The sequence below is a fragment of the Anomaloglossus baeobatrachus genome, chromosome 3 (genome assembly GCF_048569485.1).
Source record: "Anomaloglossus baeobatrachus isolate aAnoBae1 chromosome 3, aAnoBae1.hap1, whole genome shotgun sequence".
NCBI classification, from domain to species: domain Eukaryota; kingdom Metazoa; phylum Chordata; class Amphibia; order Anura; family Aromobatidae; genus Anomaloglossus; species Anomaloglossus baeobatrachus.
In genome coordinates this window covers 62,570,859-62,597,716 of record NC_134355.1, presented here as the reverse complement: position 1 = coordinate 62,597,716, position 26,858 = coordinate 62,570,859, and the positions used below count along the sequence as shown (strand labels likewise).

At 47.6% G+C, this 26,858-nt stretch overlaps 1 protein-coding gene across 2 annotated transcripts in view; it reads right to left on the bottom strand.

The window, feature by feature from the left end:
• Window positions 1-26,858, bottom strand: part of PPP1R21 (protein phosphatase 1 regulatory subunit 21) — a 187,801-nt gene that overhangs the window by 112,258 nt on the left and 48,685 nt on the right. For both annotated transcript variants that reach the window (XM_075339212.1, XM_075339213.1), the window contains exon 7: window positions 25,397-25,491. In XM_075339212.1, coding sequence (XP_075195327.1) covers window positions 25,397-25,491 — 95 coding nt within the window. The remainder of the gene's footprint in view (window positions 1-25,396; window positions 25,492-26,858) is intronic.

Here is a 26,858-nt window from a genome sequence, read left to right as displayed (position 1 = left end):
AATGGGCGACAGACGCCTGAAAGATGCGTCTGCCGAAGCCCGCGTCTGCCAAAGCATGAGCATGCCTTGGGTAGTGCTTCGAAAAAGTATGCAGACTAATCCGAGTGGCAGTCTGACAGACCTGCTGAGCCGTAGCCTGGTGCCTGAAATCCCAAAAGGCACCGACAGCTCTGATCAAGTGTGCCCTGATCCCCGGCGGGGAAGGCACTTGAGTACACTTGTAGGCATCGGAAATGGCCGACCTAAGCCAACGAACCAGGGTCGGCTTAGATGCCGAGAGACCGCTACGCTGACTAGTGGTCAGCACCAGAGAGAGGTGCACCGCCTAATAACGGCGGTGCGAGACACATAGATCCGGAGCGCCCGCACCAGATCCAGGATATGCAACGCTTTTTCAAAGCGATGAACAGGAGCCGGACAAAAGGAAGGCAGGAAAAATGCCCCGGTTAAGGTGGAAGCAGCAACCACCTTAGGGAGAAAGTCCGGAGTCGGACGGAGACCACCTTGTCGATGAAAAAAAACAAAAAAGGGGGTGACTCCGAAGAGAGTGCAGCCAAAACAGAGACTCTCTGGCGGGAAATTATGGCCACTAGAAAGACTACTTTCTGTGAAAGATGAAACAAAGAAACCTCCCTAAGAGGCTCAAAGGGGGGTTTCCGGAAACCGTGAGGACCGGATTAAGGTCCCAGGGCTCCATAGGCCGCCGGTAAGGCGGAATGATGTGAGATGCGCCCTTGAAGGAGCGCACCGGAGCCAGCCGGACGATACGCCGCTGGCACACACTGACAGAGCCGAGACCTGTCCCTTAATGAGGGATAGTCCTAGCTGTAGACCGGACTGTGGAAGGGACAGGAGGGTCGGCAAGGCCAAAAGGCCAAAGGACACTTTGGAGCTCGAGTCATAGTGGAGATGACTTCAGGAGGGATACCAGAAGTCGTCAAGATCCAGGACTCAAGAGCCACGCCGTCAATCTGAGAGTCCAGAATTCTGGCGGAAAAAACGGACCTTTTGAGAGAAGGTCTGGACGGTCCGGAAGATGCCATGGCAACACTACGGACAGATGGAGCAGGTCAGGGTACCAAGCTTGCCTGGGTCAGTCTGGAGTATGAGAATGACCCGACGGCCCTCTTTACTGATCTTGCGCAGGACTCTGGACAAGAGCTAGAGGGTGAAACACGTAAGAGAGACGAAGCTGGGACCAAACATGAACCAGTGCGTCTGCCGCAAAACCTGAGGATCGTGGACCACGGTTGGACAGCTGAAATAGTCTGCCTCGCAGTTTTCACGTCTAGGATGTGGGCTGCGGATACGGTGGACTAGGAGTCCCTCATCCACTGAAGAATGCGTTGAGCCGCCAACATTGCCAGGCGGCTGAGTGTCCCGCCCTGGAAGTTGATGTAGGTAAACGCTGTCACGTTGTCCGACTGGACTCGAATGTGCCTAGCCGCCAACAGATGGTGAAAGGCTTAGAGAGCTAGAAATACAGCTCTGATTTCCAGCACATTGATCCAGAGGGCTGATTCGGACAGAGTCCAAGCGCCCTGCGCTCCACGGTGGAGATATACTGCTCCCAAGGCGGATAGACTAGCATCCTGGTGAGGATCACCCGGGACGGGGCCAGGAAGGAGCGTCCCTGAGACAGAGTGGCCGAAGCCACCACTGAAACGAGCCCCTGGTCTGTGGCGAAGCCACCACCCCGTGGAAGGAGGAAGTTCGCTTGTACAGCGGAAAATATCCAGCCTCAGAGGACGCAGGAGAAACTGGGCAAGGGAATCGCTTCCATTGACGCCACCATCTGACCAGTACCTGTATTCGGTGCCTGATAGAACGACGTCGACCACCAGCGGAGGGACTACTGTTTGACTAAGGGCAGCTTCACAAGTGCCGACAGAGTCTCGAATTGCGTCCCTGGGAACGGGAACTTCTGGTTCGAAGTCAGAGTGGACTTGGACAGAATGACAAGCCACCCGAATTGGTTAGAGTGGCGAGAGTGAGCGAAGCACTCTGCTAAGAGTCTGCACTGGATGAAGCCCCGACAAGAAGACCATCCAGGGCAAAAGATCACTGCCAAACCCTAGAGGTGCAGGACCCTAATCACAGCTGCCCCAACCTTGAGAATACTCGAGGGGCCGTGGCTAACCCCAAGGGAAGAGCCACGAATTGGACCACTCCGATAGCAAAACGTAGCCAACGCTGGTGTGAAACTGCGATTGGCACCTGCAGATAGGCATCTCTGATGCCGATGGATGCTAGGGAATCTCCTTGGGTTATTGATTGATCCGGTGAAAAACACACGGAACAAGACCGAGACTCCATGTGAAAACGCCACACCTAAACATGCTTGAAAAGCTTAAGATCCAGGTCAGAAGGCACCGCCCTCTTCGGGGACTAGGAATAGATTTAAGCAGAAATCTCAGAACCGTTCCCAGTCGGGAACCGGTACAATTACTCCATTGGCCTGCAAGAATGCCACGGCCTGTGAGAAGGCGGCGGCCTTGGAGCCGGGGGGAGTTGACAGAAAAAATCTGTTTGGCGGGTGGATAGAATTCTATCCTGTAGCCATGGGAGATATAATCCCGCACCCACTGAACGGAGACGTGTTAAAACCATACGTCGCCAAGTGGGAGAGCCTGCCACCGACCAAGGACGTTGTTGGCGTGGCTAGATAGCTCGGAGGAAGCTGACTCAGTGGCAGCATCTCCTGCGGTCTTCTGAAGACGCAGCTTCGAGCGCCATTTGGGTTTATGAACCTTGGCCGAGCTAGTGGACGAGGCCGAGGGCTTAGAGAACGATCAGATGGAGGAACGAAAAAAAACGAAACCTCAACTGATTCCTGCCCTGGACAGGTTTCCTGGTTTAGGTTTGTGGCATGGAAGAACTCTTCCCGCCAAGAGCTTCCTTAATTTCATCCAGTTGGTTCCGAAGAGACTGGTCCCAACAAAAGGGAGCCCAGCAAGGAACTTTTATAGAAGCATCCGCCTTCCATTTCCGAAGCCACAGGAGCCTGCGGATAGCGAGGAAATTAGCAGAGGCCACCGCAGTGCGGTGTCCAGCATGGCAGACATGGCATAGGATGAAAAGACTGAAGTCTGGAAGTTCAGGCAACCATTTCGGGCATAGAGTCCCTGTGAGGGAATGCATCTCCTCTAGAGAAGCAGAGAAGGCTACAAAAAAACCCGCACTGCTGTAAAGCTGAGGAGAACGAAGCTCCTGTCGCCCCCATACAGATTTGGCCAGAAGGACAACCTGGCGGGCCGCAAAACCTTAAGTGAGGAGCCATCAGCCACTGACATAACGGTCCGGGCTGAGCCACCTTTGGTGAATGAGCCCACTCCTTGACCACCACTGGTGGAAAGGGAAAAACAGTCCTCAGAACCACGCTTCATGGGAAGCGACTGTCAGAGCGGACCCTGGGCTTGGTCACAGTGGCCTGAAAACTGGAGTGGTTAAGGAACACACTTTGTGTTCTCATAGGCAAGGTAACTCCGGTGGATTGAGGTCCAGTACAAAATTAATGTACAGTGGGATCCTTATAGAGGTGCCGTCAGCCACTGATACAACTATCCGGGCTGAAAGTCTAGACACCGGAGGGACCACCCTTGGCGAATGAGCTCACTCCTTGACCACCTCTGATGGGAGGGGGAAACAGTCATCAGAACCCCGCTTTGGGGTCTGACAGGACAGGCTGTGGGCTTGGACACAGTGGGCTGAAAACTGGAGTGGTTAAGGAACACACTCCTTGTCCTGTTTAAGGTATACTGATGCCTTTCTGCCAGCGGGGAATACTCCCCTGATACAGGCGGATGGAGGTCCAGTACAAGTATAATGGACGCAATCCAATCATTAGCATCTGCGTCACCTACGGACAGATCAATGGTACATAAAGTAGCGTCCGAGCCCCTGGTAGAGACATCCTCCTCGTCCAGTGAGTCAGTTTGTGAATCAGAGCTGCGGGACGGGGAAGGACAGGGGACCCTGCGTCTCCATGTCAGGAGGACGGGGTCTGAGACCAGAAGGAGAGTCCTGTGTGAGCTTTGCTGAGCGAGCTGTAGCAGAAAACGCCCTGAGAAGGGGGCTAATGCATGCTCAGCAGATTCCGGGACAGCCGACCCCTGGAAAGAGCGGATTCTAGCCAAACCGGGGGTCAGCCACCGAAGCCGGAGCAGCTGGAGGGACCACTGATGAGCCTCCAGGCTGAGGGGCCACTGTGTTTATGAGCTCGGTACAGCCGTACGAGACTACATGCAGTGCATAATAAAAACAGCCTTGCAGCCTTGCTCTGATGTGAGACATGCTGCAGAGGTGGGGGCTCTGTCCTAGAATGGCCCCCAGCATATATAAACAGATAAAATAAGCAGCTGCACAAACCGGAGGTTGTGGCTGCCAGATCGTTTAAACAGACATTTCTGTGCCCTCCAGTCCCTCAGCCCAGGCCCCCACTTGTCACAATGTGGAATCTCTGTGCCTATGCAGGCACAGAGAACGCTGAGAAAATGGCGACCGGAGCGAGGAGAGGGGGCGGGGCCTACTCTGAGAGCGGCAAATGAGGTAGCCAGGGGAGGGAATCCTTCCTCAGTGAGGAGTGTCCCTTCCCTGTGCTGCACAGCCGCTGGGCGGAGCCACACTGTCCCTCTGCATGACTGACATGCAGAGGCAGTGGAAACCGAAACTAGGCCTCAGGCGAAGCCGGGGCCTAGATTTAAACATGCGGCCGGCGTGCAGGCACCATCGGCGCGGTTCTCCAGTGAAAACTGGAGAACCGGCCGGAAATGTTAACACAAACATAAAACACACTCTCCCCAATAAATAAAGTATAAAGGACCCCTGGAAAGACCACTTTCTGTGGTAATAACGTCTCATATACTTAGCTTGTGAGACGCAGGTTGCCAGGTCCCTGGGGGGTGATCGCTCCGTCCAGCAGGATCCTGAAAAAGGGCTGCGGATGGAGACCGGTCTCCTGCAAAGCAGTGAGAACCGTGTTAGCTCCCACTTCAAGCCAGAGCCCCAGGGGATGGTGAAGGAGCGCGGCATGAGAAGGCTCCAGCCTTGGAAAATCAACCTTAACAGCACCGCCGACACAGTGGGGTGAGAAGGGACATGCCGGGAGTCCAGCTGGACCCGCTTTTCTTCCAAATCTTTGATCCAAAAGGAAAAATCAAAAATCAGAGAATGCATGTGTGTGTGACCTCCTGAAACACAAAGCATTGAACTGGCTAGGACTGGCTAGCAGGGGGTGTATATGCTAGGAGGGAGGAGCTACACGTTTTGAGTGTAGTACTTTGTGTGTCCTCCGGAGGCAGAAGCTATACACCCATGGTCTGGGTCTCCCATAGGAACGATAAAGAAATATTATGTTGGAATGTAAGGGGACTGTCAGATAGAGGTAGAGACGAAAAGATAAAATATATGCTAGACCAGAGACCATCAATAATGTGTTTATTGGAGACACATTTGACGAGCGAAACGACAAATGTACTGTACAAGCGATGGGTGCAATAGGCGTATCACTCTTCTTTTTCTAGTTATGCTAGAGGGGTCTCTGTGTTAGTCCATAGATCCGCCCTATATGAAGAAGTGGAGACATGGATAGATACAGAGGGACAATATGTAATGGTAATCTGTAAGTTGTATGGACAATTATTATGCATTGCTGCTATATATGTTCCACCACCTTACTCTAGTGTCAAAATTAGAGATGTGAGAGAGCGTTCGGCTAAATGGGGGAATTTGCCATTCTTGTTGCTCGGTGACTTTAATAATGTCATAAATGCATATTGGGACAGGAGCAGAAACTCACGGGAGGTGAGGAGGGACGGAGCGACAGCATTCAAGAATTGGGGTTGGTAGACGTTTGGAGGATAAGAAATTTAGGGGTGACCTGTTTTTCCTGTCACTCAGCGACCCATGGTACACTTTCCCGTATAGACCTGGCCTTGGGAAATGAAATGATGGATTCTGGAATTTCAAATGTTGAATATTTGGCTAGAGTAATATCGATCTTAGTCCAATACTGGTATCTATTAAAAAAACGGGGAGTAGGGGACAGGCTAACGAGAATGGAAGCTACATCCGGTTGGGGTAAAAAGTATTGACATGGATAGTATAGCCAGTGAGATTCTGGAATATTTTGCCCTTAATAGGATGTAGTGCGGATCCATTGGTAGTTTGGGACGCCATGAAGGCATACCTGAGAGGCCTTTTATTTAGAGACGTTTTCCGGTGTAATTCTCGTAGTAGAGTAGACAGGGGGAAATTGATTGCTTAGAGGTCTTGAAGGGAGCAGAAGCAGAGCTGGTAACACAGCCCACACCAGAGAATAGGCAGAAGCTAAAAGCAGCTCAGGAAGAAGTTAATAAGGTGCTATTGGAGAAAGTAGCTAGAAAGCGACCTAGAGGCTTTCTTAGGTACAATGACATTACCCAAAATTACAGAGAAACACAGTCTAGAGGGCCCTATCACACTTGGAGATAGAGAGAGCTTTGCATGGCATGGCAAATGAAAAAGTCCCGGGGGTAGATGGTCTACCGGTGGAGGTATACAAATCTTTGGAAGAATTACCCAATTTGCTGAGTGTCTTGGAGGAGGCAAGGGAGAGGGGGATACTGCCAGAGTCTATGAGGGAGGCGATAATAACAGTAATACCTAAAGAGGACAAGGATCCAAAACTCCCCGAATCATTCAGGCCCATCTCACTGTTAACGACGGATGTAAAAATTTTGGCTAAAGTACTCTCTAATCGATTAACAGAAGTGATATCTACCCTAATCCACCAGGATCGGTCGGGTTTTATGCCTAATAGATCCACGGCAAAAAATATACGAAGATTATACCTTAACATGCAACTGCTGGTGGTCAATCCGGGACAGAGTAATAGCTTCATTAGATGCTCATAAAGCATTTGACAGTGTGGAATGGGGATACCTGTGGGGAGTGCTAAAATATATGGGATTTGGCCCTAATTTTATATCCTGGATACAGCTGTTATATACTAGACCAGTAGCTAAAGTGAGGATTAATGGAATGTTGTCACACACGGTGGATTTACAAAGGGGTACTCGCCAAGGATGTCCGCTCTCGCCTCTCCTTTTTGCTCTGGCAGTGGAGCCACTGGCGGCTGCTATACGGCAGAACAGAGATATAAAGGGATTTGTATATGGCCATCTAGAAGAGAAGATGTCCCTCTATGCAGACGACATTCTATTGCTTCTGGGAGACCCAGGGGCATCGTTGAGCTGTGCCATGCAGGTGATCGAGCGGTACGGGGGGGGGGGGGAGGGATTCTCTGGACTGACTATCAATTGGACCAAATCGAATCTGTTTAAGGTGGACGCGGGAGTGGATAGGTCGATCCTGGGTGATGAGGTCAACAGACTGTGGGTTGTGAACCAGTTTAGATATCTGGGCATTCAGGTATCCATGCCAATTGGGAATTACATTACTATTAATCTAGTCCTTTTGCTGAAGCAACTGCGAAGTAAGATAACTGCTTGGAATAAGCTTTATTTATCAGTAATAGGACGGATTAATCTTATTAAAATGGTGCTTATGCCCAAGATACTCATGTGTTGCACAATTCTCCTGTTTGGATCCCTCAGAGTCACTTTAAGGAGATTGATTCCATGTTCCGTGCTCTAATATGGAAGAACAAACAAGCCAGACTTAAACTCGAGACGCTACAGAGACTGGAGGATGAGAGGGGGGCTAGCACTACCAAATCCAGGAATATATTATCTGGCAGCTCAGAGGCAACATTTCAGGGGATGGGCAGATTTAGGGGTGGTGCACCCAGCATCCAGACTGTTAGAGCATGTTCTGCATCAGAAACCATTAGTGTTCGGACTGGAGGACGGATCATTTGGGAGAATAGGAAAAACGAGCCCCACACTTAGCCTGATGAATAGAATCTGGAGGAAGATCAAGCAAATAAGAGGGATTACAGCAATAACTGAATTCTCTCCGTTGTGGGATAATGAAAACTGTTCCGAGATATACAAGATAGGCAAAATTAAGGAATGGGCACGTAAAGGTATATGGGGCAAATTCTTAGCCAGGGACGTCTGAAATCGTTTACACAAATACAGGATGAGTTTGGGATATCCCCACTTGGGTGGTACCAGTACAAATGGTTGGCGCATGCAATGGTGGCTCAGGGGGTTAAGCAAGCATTGCTGGTACAGGCAGACCTAGTACTGAAATGTGTGTGTAGTAGTGGACCCACAAGAGGAATCATATCTACTATATATAGGGACCTACTGCATACATATTTGCTTGATCACCCTGTAAATACTAGGACTAAATGGGAGGCAGAGATAGACGGGATCACTGATGAGGTATGGGGATAGTGTTTTGGAATACATACCAAAATTATCAATGAGTGAACCAGCAAGATTATCCCACCTCTACAAGGTGCATAGGGCAATATAGATCCCCGCTAATTATGTGTAAAATGGGATTGAGGAGTAACTCCGACTGTCCTAGATGTAATGGAGAAGGTGCCGGCATTTTCCACATGATGTGGACGTGCCCCAGGTTGGCACCCTTTTGGATAACTGTTCTTAATAAAATAGAAGGAGCTTATAGATGTAAACTTCCCAGACAACCCCTGGTATGTCTTCTAGGTTACGTGGAGGAAATTAGAGTAGACAACAATTTTAAAATGGTGCTAGCCAGACTGCTGTATGCGGCAAGGAAGGTAATTGCCAAACACTGGAGGCAGGGGACCCACCGACTAGAGGGGAATTTGTCGCATATGTTAATCATATTGTTCGAATGGAGAGAAGCATACCGTATATGGGAAAAGGAAACAACTCGCACTTTTTGATAGATTGTGGAATCCGTGGTTGCAATATGGATAAATATTAGAGTTGGGAGATGTTGGACTAGGGGCAGAGATAGTTAGTTCTATACATTCCAATATATGCTATTGAAGGGTTAAAATGTAAGATCTTTGATATTGATATGGGTAATGTGTACGCTGAGGGGGGAGGGGGAAGGGATGTTGGGGAGGGAAAGTTTATAGTTCTGCTTGTTATTGCTGAAAATATAAACACATGTTTTGTATACTTGGTGAAAAATAAAAATTTATCTGGTTAAAAAAAATAAAAAAAAAATAAAAGGGGTTCCTCCCCCCCCCTTCAAAATCTACCCCATCTACAGATTGTGTCGCGTATTGCATCTCAGTCCAATTCAAATAACTGGAGTTAACCTGTAATACCAGGCACAGCCATTTATATGGGGGGGGGCGCTGTCCAAAACCAGATCCTTTATTACTACTCCTGGAGTGACTGCAAATCACTCAACTGTGGAGTAACATCCACTGCAACTACTTTGAATAAGATTTAAGAAGCTTCTACCTCAATTTGTAAACAAGTACGTGGATCAAAAAGTTATTCTTACAGATTGAGGGAGAAGCTAAGTGGAGAGTGAGTGGAGATGCTCAATAGGAATTACCTTTTATTTTCCTCACAAGAGAAAATAACTATCAGCATAACAGAACATGAAAATCCCAACTTGCATTTCACCAAACAGCTTCTTCTGGGGCATAGTCAAGAAGACGTCAGCATGCTGTATCTCAGCTTGGGCTTTTCATGTTATAGGTTATGTGGATTGTTCTTTTAATGTGGAAAGCCCAACTTGAGTTTCACCAGGTTTGCTTCTTCATGACCACACCCCAGGAGAAGCGGATATGGTGAAACTCGGAGTTGAGATTTTCAGGTTATAGGTTATGCTGATAGTTATTCTATTGCATGCGAGTTGAATAAAAGAACTTGTGCTTTATAATTCAGATCTAGCGATGTTTCACTACTGTGAGCGCCTCAGCTCGAAACTTACAAATGTATCTCAATATATTAGAATATGATCAAAAAGTTAATTTCAGTAATGCAATACAAAAAAGGGAAATGCATATATTATATAGCGTCATTACACACAGAGGGATCTATTCCTATATATCATAGCGTCAGTACACACAGAGGGATCTATTCCTATATATCATATAGAGTCATTACACACAGAGGGATCTATTCCTATATATCATATAGAGTCATTACACACAGAGGGATCTATTCCTATATATTATATAGGGTCATTACACACAGAGGGATCTATTCCTATATATTATATAGGGTCATTACACACAGAGGGATCTATTCCTATATATTATATAGTCATTACACACAGAGGGATCTATTCCTATATATTATAAAGAGTCACTACACACACAGAGGGATCTATTTCTAGTGTTTATTTCTGTTAATGTTGATTATAGTTTACAGCCAATGAAAACCCAAAAGTCATCTCAGAAAATAATATATAAGACCAACTGAAAACATGATTTTAAACTCAGAAATGTTGGGACCTACTGAAAAGTCTGTACAGTAAATGCTTCAATACTTGTTCGTGCTCCTTTTGCATGAATTACTGCATCAATGCGGCGTGGCATGGAGGCGATCAGCCTGTGGCACCGCTGAGGTGTTATGCAAGCCCAGGTTGCTTTGATAGCAGCCTTCAGCTCGTCTGCATTGTTGGGTCCAGTGTCGCTCATAGATTTTCTATGGGGTTTAGGTCAGGCGAGTTTGCTGGCCAAATCAAGGTCAGTGATAGGCTATGTGCGCACTTTGCATAGTGTCCATGCTGAAAAATCTGCAGCGATTTGGCAGTGCATGTGTGCTTCAAATCGCTGCAGAAACACTACGTAATGGATGCAGTGTGTCTGCAGAATAGATGTTGATTTCATGCGCTCTGGATGCTGCCTCTCCCATAGACAGAGTGGGAGCAGCATTCCAAGCGCACAAAAGAAGTGACATGTTATTTTTTTGAGCGCAGCGATTTGGATGAAAATTTCAGAATGCAAATCGCTGCGCTCTCAAATGCAACATGCAGATGGATTATGCACAATCTTCATAGATTGTGCTGGGGACACAGGAGTTTACGTTGCAGTGCAATATGCAGCGTAAACGCATGAAATTACGCAACGTGCGCACATACCCATACTGTGGTTAGGAAACCAGGTATTAGTACTTTTGGCAGTGTGGACAGGTGCCAAGTTCTGCTGGAAAATGAAATTTCCATCTCCAAAAAGCTTGTCGGCAGAGGGAAGCATGAAGTGCTCTAAAATTTCCTGGTAAATGGCTGCGCTGACTTTGGTCTTGATAAAACACAGTGGACCTACATCAGCAGATGACATGGCTCCCCAAACCATCACTGATTGTGGAGACTTCACACTAGACCTCAAACAGCTTGGATTGTGGCCTCTCCACTCTTCCTCCAGACTCTGGGACCGCGATTTCCAAATGAAATGTAAAATTTACTTTCATCTCAAAACACCACCTTGGACTATTGAGCTTTGTCATGTCCTGAGTCCAGTTCTTTTTCTCCTTGGCCCAAGTAAGACGCTTCTGGCGTTGTCTATTGGTCATGAGTAGCTCAATACAAGGAATGTGACAGTTGTAGCCCATGACCTGGATACGTCTGTGTGCGGTGGCTCTTGAAGCACTGACTCCAGCAGCAGTCCACTCCTTGTGAATCTCCCCAAATTTTTGAATTACGTTTTCTTAACAATCCTATCAAGGCTGTGGTTATCCCGGTTGCTTGTGCACCTTTTTCTACCACACTTTTTCCTTCCACTCAACTTACCATTAATATGCTTGGATTCAGCACTCTGTGATCAGCCAACTTCTTTAGCAATCCCCTTTTGTGACTTACCCTCCTTGTGGAATGTGTCAATGACTGCCTTCTGGACATCTGTCAAGTCAGCAGTCTTCCCCATGATTATGTAGCCTACTGAACCAGACTAAGGGGCCATTTTAAACGCTTAGGAAGCCTTTGCAGGTGTTTTTTGGTAATTATTCTAATTTTTTGAGATAATGACTTGGGTTTTCATTGGCTGTAAGCCATAATCATTAACATTAACAGGAATAAACACTTCAAATAGATCCCTCTGTGTGTAATGACTCTATATGATATATAGGAATAGATCCCTCTGTGTGTAATGACTATATAATATATAGGAATAGATCCCTCTGTGTGTAATGGCTCTATATAATATATAGGAATAGATCCCTCTGTGTGTAATGACTATATAATATATAGGAATAGATCCCTCTGTGTGTAATGGCTCTATATAATATATAGGAATAGCTCCCTCTGTGTGTAATGACTCTAATATATGCGTTTCACTTTTTGCATTGAATTACTGAAATAAATTAACTGTTTAATGATATTCTAATTTATTGAGATGCACTTGTATATTTACTTTTACAGAATGAGGGAGAGGCTTGCAGAATATTACTGTCACTTATGAATGATATCACCGCATTGAATAAATGATCAGAAGAGAATGAGAATCGCTAAGGGATCCCATTTGATCGGGATTGTCCAACCCAAGTCTCATAGGTACTACTGGTTTTATGTACCCTGTTGAATTGTACCAGAACTTCAGAATAAATGAGAAAATCAGCTCACCGAGTTGCTGTAATCCGCTGTATATGTGGATCTGCGCACAAAAGGCTAGGCTGCCAGTCTCATATTCAGGATGAAAAAAAGTCCAGCAAGTCCTGAAGTTGCAATTAAAAATTTTTTTTCTTTTATTTGATAAATCCATTAAAAATAAGTGGTGTACAGAGCGGTCAGCTAGAAGAGTATAGGGGACATAGAGAGGAACCCCACAGAACTACGCGTTTCGACACATAATCATGATTAAGACTAAGACTGTGTCGAAACGCGTAGTTCTGTGGGGTTCCTCTCTATGTCCCCTATACTCTTCTAGCTGACCGCTCTGTACACCACTTATTTTTAACGGATTTATCAAATAAAAGAAAAAAAAAAATTTTAATTGCAACTTGGACTGCGCTGGACTTTTTTTTCATCCAGAACTTCAGAATGGTGCCTATAGAGGTGTGGGGTGCGTTGTATATAACAATCTGCATTAATATACAGGGTGGTCCAAAAGTAGGTGGACAGTATGTGTAATAGGGTTATTAAACATGGTATGAAAGTGAAATTGACTTAGTTGCCCTTAGCAACCAACCAGATTCCACCTTTCATTTTCCAAAGAGTCTGAAGAAGGGAAAGTGGAATCTGATTGGTTGCCAAGGGCAACTGAGTCAGTTTCCCTTTACACCATGTTTGATAACCCTATTACACACACTGTCCCCCTACTTTTGGACCACCCTGTGTATTCCATTGCATGATTAATCGGAGTGTTAGATAAATCTACTTCGCTCAATGCTGCTTTGTGGTTTATGGTGTATTTTTGTTACTTTTCATGTTTTGCTACTTTCTCTGTTGAAGTCAGTGACAAACATGGATGTGCTTGTCTTCGTGTATTATGTATGACTGCCATGCTGCTCAGGTCCTATGTGCCGTCACCTCCGCAGACTTACTGCTGTCTTGATAAATACGAAAAGTGATAAAAAAAAAAAAAAAATATTCTGAATTCTAGATTTCCTGAAATATGAATGGCGGGAGGGGCGAGACAGAGAAATAGCGATTCCGCGGCTTCCTGAATAATTGATCTGCCATATCATCGGCTGCGAGCGCTTCCATCCATCTCGGAGCAGCAGGCACGTCTTGTTCGGATACATGCCTGCCTAGTGTTAAGGGGTTAACCATATAATGAGAAAGGAAAATGCAGCATGTAAGCCCTGAGTCATGCCCAACTTATATACAGGAGATGTGCTGGAGAGACAAGAGCATCAATTATTCAACACTTTTTTTTTTCTCCTTTTCTTAAGGAAGCGGAGCCTTCCAGCCAAAAGCGGGATTAATGGGATGTTATTCTCCAACTTTACCACATTTGGTGTCCTCATAGGCCTTATCCGCCTTAGTTTATAAATTGTTAAATATACTTTACGTGCAGATATAGGATAGAAATGACATTATAGATGGAGATATGTTCATCTGATCCGTCCATTGCATTGATATATGTTCTCCGTCCATTGCAGGGGTTTCCATGACTTAGATATTGACAACTTCTCCTGTAGGACAGGTCATCAATATCAAATCAGCAGCAGTCTGATAGGACGTCAATGAGAGCTGAGCTGCAGTACCAGAGAACGGCCACTATACAGTGAGTGGCGCTGTGCTGCTCTGACCCCAAAATGCTGCAGGAATTGCAAGAAGCTGATATTGGTGGTGACAGGCGATGGGTGTCACGTGTCAGATCCCCCCCAAGCGGATACTGACCACCTACTGGATAAATCGTCCATGTCCAAGTCCTGGACAACCACTTTAAAATTTCATTTAATCTTTATTTCACAATTCCCCATGGAACCCCATGATTTTCTAGTTTGAGATAGATGATAAATATGAAGGAGAGAAGGTGCACTTAAAAGATTGGCCTTCGAAAAAGGAGGGATGAGTGTGTGCGCTTGGGATTAAGGCTATGTGCCCACGGGAGCTCGCACCTGTGGAGTTTGCCACGGAAAACCTGTGGATTTATCTGAATTTTCTAGATAAATCCACAGGCTTTAGCAAGTACAGACACTCCCTATGTTATCCTATGGGACATGGGGAGTGCTGTGTCCATGCTGCGGATACGTGCGGCTGTGGACGTCCCGCAGCTGCACATAACTGCATGTCAATTATTCCTGCGGAAATACCTGCGGAATTCCCACCTGTCCACTATGGAGATAGAGGCTGGGACTTCCACTAAGTCGCATGAATGTCCGCAGGTTTACCGCAGCTGTTTTGCTGGAATCCCGCAGCAATGTATAGCTGCGGATTCCGGGGAGCTGCTGCGGGAAACCTGCGGAAATACCCACAGATATATCCGCAGCTGCGAGCTCCTACAACAACTTAAAACTGACCTGAGATAAGTACAGTAACTAGCTTTCCCCTGATTGGTGAAAATGCCGCCGCTGTCGGCTGTACAGCACAGCTAACACCCTGTGGCATCAGTGACAATTGGTGCTGGCACAGACCATGGGCGTTTAACTCCTTAGATGGTGACTACAGCATCTAAATGGTTAACAGAGTGTGGGGTCTCCCTCTTTAACCCCATCGGCATCCTGACGTCATAAACGTGGGGTCCTGATGGAAATTCGCAGCCTAATAGTCTGACGGCTATAGTGACCTGTTCAGAAGCTAGCAACATTTAGGTGGTAAACATAACTTTTTTTTCTTGCCTACAATACCACTTTGAATTAAAGGGTTATTCCCATCCCAATAAATAATAAATAATAATAATAATAATAATAATAATAATAATAATAATAATATAATAATAAATATTATTATTATTTAATAATAATAAATATTATTATTTAATAATAATAATAATAATAATAATAATAATAATAATAATAATAATTATAAATAGCAAATACCTCCAATTAGAAATGTAGTCTCGTTCTCCCGATATAGCCATGTCTTTACCTCATGTGCAGGACATTGCAGTTTAGGTATCCATGGTTACAACCACTAGCAACTAACTGTCACTATATTAGAGGATGTAACCATGGATACCTAATCTGCAATGCCCTGCACATTAGGTAAGAGACATGGCTATATCAGGAGAACAATACTACATTTCTAATTGGAGATACCTGCTAATATTATTACACCTACTACATATTGGGATAGGATCTTGGAGATGGGAATAGCCCTTTTAATTCCTGAAAAGCAGCGGAAGAGTTAAAAAGCGATCTGACAGCAGTTAAATATGTTGAGGGGTGCGGCTTTTAAAATGGTGTCACTTTGGGGAACCTTTATAATGGAAAACCTCCAAAGTCAAGTGAGTAACTGAATGGGTCCCTAAAAAATAAGTTTTGTAAGTTTCTTAGAGAAAAAAGAAAAAAAAAAAAAAAGAAGAAAAGAAAAAAAGGAAAATTACTGCTACAATTTCAAAGTTTTGACCATCCTAACAAAATAAAATAACATTTTACAGATGGAGCTGTAATATGTATTAACATTTTGGTGTGGGAGGGAGGACTATCTGGATTAAAGGGATCATTCAAAGTTTGAAAATTGCTAATTTTTAGATAATTGCCAACATTTCTGATATTTTTATAAATAAAAAGGCAAAAACATATCGCCCTAAATTCACCAGTATCATAAAATATAATGCATTACTGAGATATGTCGGAATATTGCAGTTATTACCCCAAATTATCAATATGCATTTATGGACATGGGCAAGTGCAGGCAAAACTCAGCAATGACATTATATGACTCCTCCTGGAAATCGTGTCTTCTTTAACCACTGGGCCTTGCAATCCTCCAAACAGAAGGAGCGCGTCTCTGCAGTGTGTCAGGGGATGTATTGGCACGAAGAGAATGGTAACGTCATAAAATTAGTGTACCCCTAGATTTCCAGGATGAACAACCGAGGTGGGGGGCAGACCATAAATGTTCCAAAACTGATACTTCACGGGAAATACGAGGAAGTAGTAATCCAGAGCTGTCAGGAGAGCGGACAGGTCTGACCATTTTTATATCATGGCCTCTTGTGTCAAGATGTGATACTGTATAGGAGAGCTCTAAAACAAGTCTGTGTGGCACAGAGAGGCAGCCTGTTGTACAGCAAGCAAAACTTTCTGTTGTCACTCTGCACATGTTACTATATACACAATCATTTATTCAGAAGAATATAATATGTGTGTACATAGTAACACGTGCAAAAGGACCACAAAAAGCTCTGCCTGCTGTACAACAGGCTGCCTCTCTGCCACACAGACTTGTTTTACAGCTCTGCTAACCACACACACACACACACACACACAATTATATATATATACATCGTATTTTTAGTTTTATAAGACGCACCCCAAAATTTAGAGATAAAAAAAAATAAAAATGGGGTCTGTCTTATACTCTGGTGTTGTCTTACCACAGGAAGGCGTAAGCAGTGGTGGAGCGGGGGTCACAGGAGGCGGAGGCTGTGCTAGCAACGGTGGTGGTTCTGTATTGGCGGTGGGTCAGTGACAGCGGTGGGTCAGTGGTGGAGCAGGCCGGTGCGGTGAGTGTCCTAGTCTGTCTGCAGTCCTAGTTCAAATGATGGCGTCTAGAGCGGAGCTTGCGCAGATTGAGCTCTCATCCAAGAGCTCCATCTGCGCACGTGCTTACTCCTGGCGTCATCATTTGAAACTGGGACTGCGGACAGACTGAGACACTCGCTGCACAGCCACCGCAGTCCGCACAGCCACCCGCACAGAGTGGCAGCCAGCAGGCTGTTCACCTGCACAGAGGCAGGCAGCTGCCAGCACAGACAGGCACCCGGCTGCCCGCACGCAGCAACACGCACTTGGCTCCCCGCACACACAGCTGCACAGACAGCCCCCCCCCCCCCCGGTAAGCTATATTCAGATTTTAAGATGCACCCCTCATTTTCCTCCGAAATTTTTGGGAGGAAATGTGCATCTTATAATCCGAAAAATATGGTATTCTTCTGAATAAATGAATATATGTGTATGTAACCACAGAAAGTTCTGCTTGCTGTACAACAGGATGCTTCTCTGTGCCACACAGACTTGTTTTAGAGCTCTCCTAACCACTTACAGATATCTATCTATATCTTTATATACAAGATTATGAAAGATTCTGGACACACTCAGCCACGCCAATGGTTTATAGAGCCCCTTAATTACAGTAACTCTAAAACAAGTCTGTGTGGCACAGCGAGGCAGCCTGTTGTATAGCAGACATAGCCTTTTGTGGTCATTCTGCACGTGTTTTTATATACTGTATACTAGAATTGCTCAGCGACCCTAATGGGTCACGGAGCCCTCTAATTACGGTAGTATATGGGAATAATGAGCGTTTTCTGCAGACTCGTACACCAACAGATGATTTTACTAGGTACTACAAACTCCTTTAGGCCTCTTTTACACATCTGTTAAAGAAGGGAATTTTGTTTACTTACCGTAAATTCCTTTTCTTCTAGCTCCAATTGGGAGACCCAGACAATTGGGTGTATAGCTATTGCCTCCGGAGGCCACACAAAGTATTACACTTAAAAGTGTAAGGCCCCTCCCCTTCTGGCTATACACCCCCAGTGGGATCACTGGCTCACCAGTTTTAGTGCCAAAGCAAGAAGGAGGAAAGCCAATAACTGGTTTAAAGACCAATTCAATCCGAGGAAACATCGGAGAACTGAACCATACCACATGAACAACATGTGTACCCGAAAAAACAGAAAAACCCCGAGAAAACAGGGCGGGTGCTGGGTCTCCCAATTGGAGCTAGAAGAAAAGGAATTTACGGTAAGTAAACAAAATTCCCTTCTTCTTTTTCGCTCCTAATTGGGAGACCCAGACAATTGGGACGTCCAAAAGCAGTCCCTGGGTGGGTAAAAGAATACCTCGTGATAGGGCCGTCAAACAGCCCTTTCCTACAGGTGGGCAATCGCCGCCTGAAGGACTTATCTACCTAGGCTGGCGTCTGCCGAAGCGTAGGTATGCACCTGAAAATGCTTGGTAAAAGTATGCAGACTCAATCAGGTAGGTGCCTGACACACCTGCTGAGCCGTAGCCTGGTGCCGTAATGCCCAGGATGCACCCACGGCTCTGGTAGAATGGGCCTTCAGCCTTGAGAGAACCAGAAGCCCAGTATAACTGTAGGTTTCAAGAATTGGTTCCTCGATCCCCCGAGCCAGGGTGGATTCAGAAGCTTGCGACTGTTTACGCCGACCAGCGACAAGGACAAAGAGTGCATCCGGGTGGCGCAGGAGCGCCATGCGGGAAGTAGAACCTGAGTGCTCTCACCAGAACCAACAGATGCAAATCCTTCTGAAAATGATGGACTGGACGAGGACACAAAGAAGGTGAGGTGATATCCTGATTGATATGAAAGTGGGATACCACCTTAGGGAGAAATTCCGGAATCGGACGCAGAACTACCCTGTCCTGGTGAAGGACCAGGAAGGGAGATTTGTATGAGAGCGTTGCTAGCTCGGAAACTCTCCTAAGAGACGAGACCGTTACTAGAAGGCCACTTCCCGAGAAAAGCGGGAAGGGAGACCTCTTCCAAAGGCTCGAAAGGCGGCATCTGGAGAGCAATTAGAACCTTGTTCAGATCCCAGGGCTCTAACGGCCGCTTGTACGGAGTGCTGAGACGACAAACTCCCCGTAGGAACGTGCGTACCTGAGGAAGTCGTTTCTGAAAAAATACAGATAGCGCTGAGACTTGTCCCTAAAGGGAACTGAGCGACAACCCTTTTTCCAACCTAGATTGCAGGAAGGAAGGAAACATAGACGATGCAACCGGCCAGGGAGAAACACCCTGCGCCGAGCACCGAGATAAGAATATCTTCCACGTCCTGTGGTCAATCTTGGCGGACGTTGGTATGCTAGCCTGTCTCATGGTGGCAACCACGTCCTGAGGTAATCCTGACGACACTAGGTTCCAGGACTCAATGCCACACCATCAGGTTGAGGGCCGTAGAATTCAAATGGAAGAATGGCCCTTGAGACAGCCAGTCTGATTGGTCTGGTAGTGCCCCCGGTTAGCCTACCGTGAGGCACCACAGAACCGGGAACCACAACATCCTCGGCCAATCTGTAGCGACGAGGAAGGCGCGGCCGCAGTCGGTCCTGATCTAGCGCAGCACTCTGGGCAACAATGCCAGAGGTGGCACATAAGGTAGCTGGAACTGCGACCAATGCTGAACTAAGGCGTCTGTCGCCAGAGCTCGATGATTGTGAAACCGTGCCATGAAGCTGGCACATTGTTGTTGTGCCGTGACGCCATTAGATCGACGTCCGGCCTCTGTCAGCGGCGCCAGATCTCCTGAAACCCGTCCGGGTGAAGAGACCATACCCTTTCGGCCACACCCCGGCGACTTAGGAAGTCAGCTTCCTAGTTTTCCACGCCTGGGATGTGAACTGTGGATATGGTGGATGCCGTGTCTTCCACCCACATCAGAACCTGCCGGACTTCCTGGAAGGCTTGCCGGTTGCGCGTTCTTCCTTGGTGGTTGATGTATGCCACCGCTGTGGAGTTGTCCGACTGAAGTCGGATTTGCTTGCTGTCCAGCTGCTGTTGGAAGGTTTGTAGGGCAAGATACACTGCTCTGTGTTCAAGAACATTGATCTGAAGGGTGGACTCTTGCTGAGTCCACGTACCCTGAGCGCTGTGGTGGAGAAAGACTGCTCCCCACCCTGATAGACTCGCGTCTGTCGTAACTATCGCCCAGGATGGGGATAGGAAGGACCTTCTTTTTGACCATGAGGTGGGAAGAAGCCACCACCGTAGAGATTCCTTGGCCGCCTGAGAAAGAAAGACGACTCTGTTGAGGGAGGTCGACTCCCCGTCCCATTGGCGGAGAATGTCACATTGTAGTGGACGCAGATGAAACTGCGCGAAAAGAACTGCCTCCATTGCTACCATCTTACGTAGGAAGTGCATGAGGCGTCTCAATGTGTGCGACTGGTTCTTAAAGAAGAGATTGCAGCCCGTAGTGAATGCTGTTTGTCTAGCGGAAGCTTCACTATCGCTGAGAGAGTATGAAACTCCATGCCTAGATATGTTAGCGATAGGGTCGGGGTCGGATCTGACTTCAAAAAGTTGATGATCCACCCAAAACTCTAGAGAGTCTCCAGCGCAACGTTCGGGCAGTGTCGGCATGTTTCCTAAGAGAGTGCCTTGACAAGTAGATCGTCTAAATATGGGATCACAGAGTGACCCTGAGAGTGCAGGACTGTGACTACTGCTGCCCTGACCTTGGCGAAGACCAGTGGGACTGTCGCTAGCCGGAAGGTAGAGCTACGAACAGAAGGTGTTCGTCTCCTATAACGAAGCGTAGAAACGCTAGTGCTCTGGATCAATCGGCACGTGTGGATAAGCATCCTTGATGCCTAATGATGCTAGGAAATCTCCTTGGGACATTGAGGCGATGACATGGCGGAGGGATTCCATCCGGAACCGCCTGGTGTCCACGAGCTTGCTGAGCAGTTTTAGATCCAGAACGGGACGGAACGGCCCGTTCTTATAGGCACCGCAAATAATTTGGGGTAAAAACCGTGACCTTGTTCCTGAAGAGGAACGGGGGTCATCACTCTTTCTGCCTATAGAGTGCACCCTGTTTGCAGAAGAGCAGCGGCTCGGCCGGGAGGTGGAGAAGTTCTGAAGAATCGAGTTGGAGGACGAGAAGTGAGCTCTATCCTGTACCCGTGAGACAGAATGTCTCACACCCAACGGTCATTGACCTATGGCAGCTAAATATCGCCAAGGCGGGTGAGCCTGCTACCGACCGAGGATGCGGAGAGAGGAGGCCGCAAGTCATGAGGAAGCCGCCTTGGAAGCGGGTTTTCAGACTGTCTCTTTTTTGGGCGTGACTGAGCCCGCCAAGAATCTGAGCTCCTCTGATCCTTTTGAGTCCACATTGGACGAGGAAAAATGGGACCTGCCCGAGCCTCGAAAAGACCGAAACCACGACTGCCTCCTGCTCTGTTGGGGTTTGTTGTGTCCGGGCTGAGGAAAGGATGAATCCATACCCCTGGACTGTTTAATGGTTACATCCAAACGCTCACCAAACAGTCGGTCAGCAGAAAAAGGCAACTGGTTAAGCAACCTTTTTTGGAAGCAGAATCTGCCTTCCATTCACTTAACGAGCAGACCAGGCTCTGCTTAAAAACACGGAGCAGCGGAGGCTACTGCCGTACGGTTCGCAGAGTCTAGGGCAACCTGAATCGCGTAAGAAACAAATGCAGACATTTGAGAGGTTAAGGATGCCACCTGCGGCACAGATGTACGTGTAACCGTGTCAATCTGTGTAAGACAAGCTGAAATAGCTTGGAGTGCCCCAAGGGTGAGAATGCTGGAGCCAACGGTGCGCCGACAGCCTCATAGATGGATTTAGACCAGAGATCCATCTGTCTGTCAGTGGCATCTTTAAGTGCAGCTCCATCTCCCACTGCAACTATGGATCTAGCTACAAGCCTGGAGATTGGAGGATGCCGCTTGGGACACTGGGTCCAGTCCTTGACCACGTCAGGGGGCAGGGATAACGTGTATCCTAAGCCGTTTGGAGAAGCGCATATCTGGATAAGTGTGGTGTTCCTGGACTGCCTCTCTGAAGGCAGAGTGGTCCAGAAAAATACGTGAAGCTGACTCCTCCACTGGAGGAGCTGGGTGAGAAATAACCAACATTCTATTGATGGACGCTATAAGATTATTCACTATGGCGTCACCATTAGGTGTATCCAGATTGAGAGCGGTCTCAGGATCAGAATCCTGAGCCGCTACTTCCGCCTCATTACACAGAGAGTCCTTCTGCTAGGACCCTGATGAAACCGAGGGCCGCTCATAGTGAGCTCGCTTAGGCTGTCTGGGACTGACGTCTGTGCAGAGCCGTGACTCTGGGATGCGTGTGACATTCCCGGAGCTGTTAGTTGTTCACACTGAGGGGGGCCATGGATCAATGATTCAACAGTGCCCAAGTTGTGAGAGACATGTCCGGACTGCTAGGCTTCTAGTATCATAGCCATAGTCTCAGAAAATCTGTCAGTAAATACTGCAGACACCGTCCTCATCCTCTGGCCATTAGCAGAGACTCCGGCTGAGTTGGATATAATGGGGGTCTATGTAACCTGCCGGCCGTATAGCCGTACATGCTGTACCGGCTGCATAGAAAAACATGTGGTTCTGCACCTTTGTTTTACACAGAGAATATGCTGATAACTCCTCCGCACAATCCAGGAGGGTATATACAACGTGCGACCAAACAGTGCAATGTATATAGTACAAGCATATCTATAAGTGCACTTCTGCACTAGTGGGGTTAGCACCACAGGTGCTGCTTAACGCCTGTTGCAGCGATTGTGTGACTATCAGAATGCCAGGGTCTTCCACACTTGTCTCTGTATCGTACAGAAACTGACACTAATGGCTGCCGGCGTCCTTGTAGAGAAGGAAGCCGTGGGCGTGCCTGAGAAAGTGCGGGAATCCGGTTTCACAGTGCACACAGTGAGAGGGGTGGAGTATGCAAAACATACTCCAGCTCTCAGCGCTGCTGTGCTATGCAGCGTCACGCCCCTACCCTGACTGTCAGGCCTGTGGGCGGTAACGAAGGGAGACTAGGCCCAGAAGCCGGGGACTCGAGTTAATAAGCGCGGCCGGCATATCAGTGCTGGCCGGCGCGGAAGTCCCCGGCGCACCACAAATCCCAGCGGCGCCTTAAATAAAAATGGCAGCGGCGGTTAGCGCAGTAGTCACCCAATACACTAACACACCCAGCAACGCTGTGGTGTGCGATGGCACTAGTGCGGACAGCGCCGCTGTCCCTGGCGCACTAACACACCCAGCAGTGCTGCCGTGTGTCTGCGCGGTCCCCACAGGGACACAGAGTACCTCCATGTAGCAGGGCCATGTCCCTGAAGATACTCCGCTCCATGTCCAGCAGATACCAGGGGCTGTAGATGGAGCACGGTCTCAGTGCCTGGAGACCGATAGAATCCCACTTCACCCAGAGCCCTGTAAAAAGGGATGGGGAAGGAAGCAGCATGTGGGCTCCAGCCTCCGTACCCGCAATGGGTACCTCAACCTTAACAAACACCTCCGACATGAAGTGGGGTGAGAAGGGAGCATGCTGGGAGCCCTGTATGGGCCCTCTTTTCTTCCATCCGACATAGTCAGCAGCTGCTGCTGACTAAACAGTGGAGCTATGCGTGGATGTGTTGCCTCCTTCGCACAAAGCACAAAACTGGTGAGCCAGTGATCCCACTGGGGGTGTATAGCCAGAAGGGGAGGGGCCTTACACTTTTAAGTGTAATACTTTGTGTGGCCTCCGGAGGCAATAGCTATACACCCAATTGTCTGGGTCTCCCAATTAGGAGCGAAAAAGAAATCACGCACGTGTTTTACGGACGTGTCAAAGGTGCATATTGCCCTCGGTGTGTCGTGTGTATGGCACACGTGTGTTCTCCGTGTGTTATCCGTGATAACACACAGAGAACGGGAACTTTCTACTCACCTGTCTCTGGTGTCGCTGTCTGTGGTGCTGATCTTCGGTGTTCGGTCCTGCCGACTCCCCACTGCTGCTGCTGCTTCCGGCCGCAGTGAAGTGAATATTCAATTAGCATAATGAGCGGCGGTCAGCAGCAAGTGACAGCAGCGGCAGAGACAGGAGGGCTGGATAAGGTGAGTAATGTTTTGGGTTTCTCCGGTGGGTGTCACACGGAACACATCCGTGTGGTCCGTGTGGGGACATGTCGGCGTGAGAAACAAACGGACACACGTATGTACGGAACGGACACACGTTCCGTGCGAAAATACATACGTGTGTCCGACACCATAGGAAGATATAGGTCTACGTGTGTACGTGTCTCTGGTACGTGGGGAAACGGACCATACATGTACCGGAGGCATGTATGTGTGAAAGAGGCCTTAAGCAATCTATGTCTAAAGGCCGCTTTACACGCTGCGACATCGCTCAAGCGAACTCGTTGGGGGTCACGGAATTTGTGACGCACATCCGGACGCTTTAGCGATGCCGTTGCGAGTGACACCTTTGAGCGATTTTGCATCGTTGCAAAAACGTGCAAAAATCGCTCATCGGTGACATGGGGGTCCATTCTCAAATATCGTTGCTGCAGCAGTAACTATGTAGCTAGTCGTTCCTGCGGCAGCACACATCGCTCCGTGTGACACCGCAGGAACGAGGAACATCTCCTTACCTGCATCCCGCCCACAGTGCGGAAGGAAGGAGGTGGGCGGGATGTTCGTCCCGCTCATCTCCGCCCCTCCACTTCTATTGGGCGGCGGTTCAGTGACGCTGCAGTGATGTCGCTGAACGAACTGCTCCCTTAGAAAGGAGGCGTTTCGCCGGTCACGACGACGTCGCAGGGCAGGTAAGTAATGTGACGGGTCTGGGCGATGTTGTGCACCACTGGCAGCGATTTGCCCATGTCGCACAACCGATGGGGGCGGGTACCCACGCTAGCGATATCGGTCACGATATCACAGCGTGTAAAGCGGCCTTAAGAAATGACTGTAGCAGATTTAGTGTCTTGTATCTCTGCCTATGTCTATTACTGAAAGCCTCTGCGCTCTCTCCTGTGTCAGTCCTCACTGTTCCTTGCATTCTGCTCATGAAGCGGTGATATCGGGCTCTGCAGGTTCCCCACATACAGGGCAGAGCTCTAGAATAATCCAGAAGAGGAGTACTCCACATCCACACTTTCCTCTCTTTTTCGCTGTGTGCGTATATTACCCCATACACTGATAAATGAAGCTTAATAGTCAAACAACTCAGAGTTAAGAAATCCGCGGCGAGGCGTACTGGAAGTCGCCCAGCGTGACTCTGACAGCTCCTTTTATTCACGGCTTACTTACGCTATTTTTTTCCAAAGTTATACATCACTGGAAAAGCAGCATTTATAGCAGCTGGAGATCAATGAAGTGCCGCTCCGAAGGAGGAAAGTGCTCCATCACCGGCGCTGAATACTACAGGAGCACTTACTTGTATCATTGAACGGTACTTTCTCATTGACGATTCCCAGAGACTCCTCCAGTCTACAGCTCAGGTCGGAATGAAGAGTCTTCAGCTGACTCTGGCTGAGGAGAAGAAAAAAATATACAATATATGTATCGGACATGGAAAACCAAAAATGTTTATTTTAGTTTAAAAAGGGATTTTTCAGGTCAATGACATTGATGACCTATATAAATATCAGATCGATGCAGAGTCAAACCCCAGCTGCCATATCTGCCCAATATACACAGTGTAAGGCCTCTTTCACACGTCCGTGGAAAATACTGACGTTTTTCACGGTCCGTGTTGATGGTGCGTATGGCCCTCCGTGTGCCATGACTTTGGCACACGTGTTTTCTCCATGTGCTATCTATGATAGCGGAGACCAGGAACTTTTTACGCAACTCTCCCCAGCGCTGCTACTTCCGGGTCCGCAGTGCAGTGAATATTCATGAGCATAATGAGCGGGCCCAAAAGCAAAGGACAGCAGCACCTAAGAAAGCAATGCTGGGGACAGAAGAGTATAGAGATTAATTTTATTTGAAAGACACCATGTTTTCTCTGGCACATGTCACACGTAGTCCGTGTGACATCAGTGCTGCGGGAGAAAAACAGACTTCTCTCCGTGCGACACACATTGACACGTCTGTTAAAAAACATGGATGTATGCGCAGACCCATTGATTTTAATAGGTCTGCGTATGTCCGTGGCTCTGGTAAGCATGAAAACGGGAGTTATACGTACCAGAATCACTGAAATGTGAAGGGGGCCTAAGGAGTAGAAACAGCACAGCGCCACACACTGTCGTGGCCATTCTCAGGTACTGCAGGTAACAGGAAAGGTCATCAATACTTAATGCTGGTGGCAACATAAGACTGCACAGAAATGTTACACACCTTTACATCACTCCTTTCTTTACTATAGAAGTACAGTGGACCCTTGGTTAATGACAACAATCCGTTCTGGGACTGTGCTTGTTAAACAAGTTACTCGTTCAGCAAAGCAAGATTTCCCATAGGAAATCAATGCAATGCAGACAATTGATTCCACAACTTGTTAAATGTCCCATCCTGGTGCCCTATTGTGCCATTACACACACACACACACACACACACACACACACACACACACACACACACACAAACACAAACTCATACATTAAATGCTCACCTTACCTTCCGTTCCATCGCCGGCCTCCTGGGTCTTGTAGTTCGCCGCGAGGATTCCTCAATCGTCGCAATGCACCGGCGAACTACAAGACCCAGGAGGCCGGCGATGGAACGGAAGGTAAGGTGAGCATAATACTGTATGTGCGTGCGTGTTTGTGAGTGTTTTGTGCGTGTATGTGTGTGTTTGTGTGGACTGCAAGTGCGGGTTAGAGCGCGGTGGATGTACGGAACCGGAAGTGTGTGCGGTGAGGACTTTGCTCGTACAGCAAAGCTTTCTCATA